The sequence below is a fragment of the Labeo rohita genome, unplaced genomic scaffold (genome assembly GCF_022985175.1).
Source record: "Labeo rohita strain BAU-BD-2019 unplaced genomic scaffold, IGBB_LRoh.1.0 scaffold_1718, whole genome shotgun sequence".
Classification (NCBI taxonomy): Eukaryota; Metazoa; Chordata; class Actinopteri; order Cypriniformes; family Cyprinidae; genus Labeo; species Labeo rohita.
In genome coordinates this window covers 1-4,314 of record NW_026127910.1, presented here as the reverse complement: position 1 = coordinate 4,314, position 4,314 = coordinate 1, and the positions used below count along the sequence as shown (strand labels likewise).

The following is a 4,314-nucleotide window of genomic DNA, read 5'->3' as shown; positions in this document are numbered from 1 at the left end:
CATCATGAGATCTTTGAGATGATTTTATGTGTGGAATTATAGACAAGCTTTAAGGTTATATTTAAAGAATTGTCTAAAACATAATGTTTTTATCCAATCAATGTATTTGTTTCTTCTGATATTTAGAGAATCAAAAGGAAACCTTTGTTGCTTTGTGCTTGAGCTCTTAATTTTTTCTTTACAAGAACAACTTGATCATTTAATGGACATTAATTGTTTCTAATGGGGTCATAAGATAATTTCAGCATGATGTCTTATTAATTTAGTTGTATTTTAAAACATATCTTCTTTTCAACCACTAAACCAATTTGATCTGAAAACTGAGATGGGACAGCTGAAAAACAAATTAATGGCAAGTGGTAAGTGAAGTTTTATCTGAAATCTCATGACTGCTTCTAGTACTACATGAATTTTAGTGTGTCCTGCAGTTGAGTCAGAGCTCTCCTCAGAGTCGCCATACTCTTATGAGTTTTAATACTGATCTCAGGCCAGTTCCTGGTGTTTGTAGGGCTGCACAGAGATGAGTAAATCTACAGCAGGAGAGAGGAGAAATCCTTCAGCATGTGGAGTGTTATTGTGTCATACACTGCATTGTCATTGATCAGAGACATGTTCACTGACCTGTAGGAGGTGGAGGTGATCTTCAGTGTGTGAGAGCTGCTCCAGCTCAGTGTTTCTCATCTTTAGCTCGGTGATCTCCTGCTCCAGATCTTCAATGAGCTCTTGCTCCTGTTTCTCTGCTGCTTTCTGTTGTTCCTTCATCATCCCATGGCTGTATGCTGGCATTACCCTTGCTACCATGGCTGTCGATCACGAAGACTTGCTGTCTTAGTTACACAGAATGTGCACCAACAATTGGTCATCTTTTGAAATGTCTCCCTTTATGTTGAATAGATTTCAGTATTGTATGTACAGTTGTGTTACTGCTCTGCTAATTTAACCTTCACATTCTGCTCTCACTGATGATGTCAGATAAGTGAGGATTGGCCACCAGACTGTGCATATACAGGCATGACACCTCCCACACTGTAATGGCCAGTCCTTCAGTTTTATTGTTCAACCCCTGTAGTTTACCAGTTCTACTGAAATGTCTGACTTGATCTGACAACCTCTCAGCGCTTGATCTAACTGCTCTCTCATTAAGAAGATTTGATTTATTGTGCCATGACCCATTCAAGGTTATATTTAAAAAGAATTGTGTACAACATCATGTATTTATCTGATCATGTATTGATGCACCAGTTAGAATGAGTTTCTTAGAAGAGTGTCCTGAAGAGTTTTGTTAGAAGAATGTCCTGCAGTTGAGTCAGAGCTTTACTCATATATTCCTGACTCTCATGCATCTTCATTCTAATCTCTGGCCAGTTCCTGTTACTCCTACACTGTAAAAAACAATTTGTTGAGTCAACTTAAAATAATTTGTAACCTGGCTGCCTAAAAAGTTTATTCAACTTGAAATGTTAAATTGTACTAAGTGACAACTTAAGGATTTTAAGGAAGCTGGGTTACTTACCCATCTGTTAAGTTTAGCAAACACAAATATCTAAGTTGTTACTTAGTACATTTCAAGTTGACTAAACTTATTTTAGTTGACTTAAAATTTTAAGGCAGCAGGGTAACAAATTATTTTAAGCTGACTCAACAAATTGTGTTTTTTGTTTTTTACAGTGTAACTTTTGTAGGGCTGCACAGGGATGAGTAAATCTACAGCAGAAGAGAGAAGAAATCCTTAAGCATACGGAGTATTTATGGTGTCATATGAATGGACAAGAACAGTGAATAAAGCTAATTCTGATTCTGATTCTGAAAACTTTTAAGTGAAGGAACCCAAGAAGAGGATGAAAGGTGAACAGACTTTACACAAGGCACAAGAAGGTAGTTGAGGATACAGGGAGCCAGGCCAAGGAATACAGGGGGCAGTTGCATGAATATAGCCACTGAACATAGCCAACATAGCCACCATCTTTTCACTTTTATTTTTTCTCTGTCCACTGTAGCCATCAAAATCAAAATGTGCTGCTCCAAGAGGCTTACTCCCTCCGTTCCTCCCTCGCTTTCCCCAGTCCTTCAGAGCTCCTCCCTCACCACCAGAGCCCGCGCCGTCAGAGCGCCCTCCTGTGCCAACGCCTCCAGAGCGCCCTCCTGAGCCAACGCTGCCTGAGCACCCTCCAGAGCCCGCACCGCCAGAGCCCTTATGAACTGTGTGCTCCGCCATGGCCGCCCGGACTGTGCACTCGGCCATGGCTCCCCGAGCTCCCCGATCCACCATGGCCGTCCGGACTGTGTACTCGGCCATGGCTCCCCGATCCACCATGGCCGTCCGGACTGTATGCTCCGCCGTGGCTCCCCGAGCTCCCTGACCTGCCGTGGCTCCCTGAGCTCCCTAACCCGCCATGGCTCCCTGAGTTTCCTGACCCGCCATGGCTCCCTGAGCTCTCTGGTCCACCCTGGAGGCGTTCCTCCTCCCCGTTCGGTGTCTACCCTGCACAAGGGCGCCCACCCCAAGGTGTATATGTTACAGTGGGAAGGTATCTAAAGAAAAGATACCAAAAACATGGTATTACCATGGTAATATGTTAAATGTTTAAACCATGGTAAAACCTGCAGGCATGTGTCAGGGTCGTGTGTGGGAAGGAGACGCAGGAACTAGGAAATAATGAAAACGTGTTTTAATAAAATAATCCAAAACGGGAACAGGAACAAATTGGAACAGCAGGGAAAAACACATGCAAACACGACGTAACTGAACAAGGAACAAGGAACAGGTCTTTCCTGTTCCGTTTCTTGTTATTACATGCCTTACAGGAGGGGGAGTAATGTCACACCCCTGTGGACTGCTTTGTTGGTTTTGCCCTTTTGTGTCCTTATTTGGTCTTTCCTGTTCCGTTTCTTGTTATTACATCGTTGGTTAATTGCTCTCAGCTGTCCTTGTCTCATCAGCACCCCTGTATAAGTTTGGTTCTATTCCTTGTTCAGTGTCCATTCTTAATGTCATTTAATGTTAGTTTACGTCGTGTTTGCACGTGTTTTTCCCTGCTGTTCCAGTTTGTTCCTGTTCCCGTTTTGGATTATTTTATTAAAACACGTTTTCATTATTTCCTAGTTCCTGCGTCTCCTTCCCACACACGACCCTGACACATGCCTGCAGGTTTTACCATGGTTTAAACATTTAACATATTACCATGGTAATACCATGTTTTTGGTGTCTTTTCTTTAGATACCTTGAAGTGAGATATATATATATAGATAGATAGATAGATAAATAGATAGGTAGATATACTGTGGAATATGGATATGGTAATTGTACAGTTCTATTATATACATCAAGATATTACCATCTGATGTGAGGGAGATGAAAGAAACAGCCTTGATACAACAGTTTACTATGATTATTTTAGTTTATTTTAATGTTAATATTTTAAAGACAAAAAAAAATTCAGGTGTCAGGTAAAGACTGGGAAAATGCCTTGAATAAACAAGCATTACATTACATAGATTAAAGTTATATATTTATAGCAGATTCTCAAAACTGAAAAACAAACCTTAAAGACCCTTTATCCCACATACATAATGTTTTCACATAAAAAATAATATTTTTATCTTTCATATCAGGAATGTAAATTCATTTATTGCAAGTGACAGGTGTGATAATCAGTGGGATTGAGTTTTCACCTGCATAGCTTAAGGATGGGCCAAAATATGGATAGAGTTTATCAGTGAAAGACTGACCAGTGTAAGAGTAGATATGAGAGCTGGACTCTACATCATAAAAGGAGACCAGACCCTCCTCATAATCCACAAACACACAGACCCGCTGCAGCTTCACTGTCAGAGACAGAGAGACAGTGGGACCAGCACAGGCTTTATATTCATTTTCATTCCTCAGCTGCACAGTCCAAAATCCATTACTGGGTCTCAGTTTGATCACTCCCTTCCTGTTAATGGATTCTTGGGCCACTCCTAAAGTCCAGTTAGTCTTTCCCTTCACCTGCACCTCAAAATACAGTCTCCTTGAGGAGAATCCTTCCTTTCCCAGGACATATGGACTGTGATCAAATCTCTCTGGGTTGTTTGGCAGTTTCTGCCAAATGTCTCCACATCTCACTTGTTTTCCGTCATCAGACAAGATGAGCTGAGGATGAGCTGTATCAGAATCCAGAGTCACATCCACTGAAAAAACAGAGAACGTGAATTACAACTTCACAGTACATATTATTTGTATTGTGAATATTTTATTTATTTATTATTAATTATTTTGATGATGATAATGATGATTTTAATATTTAATTGAGTTTTAATGAACTGTGCTTTAAT

The 4,314-nt window shown here is 40.5% G+C and overlaps 1 protein-coding gene across 1 annotated transcript; it reads right to left on the bottom strand.

Annotated features, from left to right (window-relative positions):
* Positions 1-3,455: 3,455 nt before the first annotated feature.
* Positions 3,456-4,192, bottom strand: LOC127158818 (zinc-binding protein A33-like; the record flags this gene model as incomplete). The annotated part of the gene is made up of 1 exon (XM_051101810.1): positions 3,456-4,192. A coding segment is annotated over one exon (570 nt), but the record flags the coding sequence as incomplete, so codon positions are not given.
* Between the last annotated feature and the right edge of the window lie 122 nt (positions 4,193-4,314).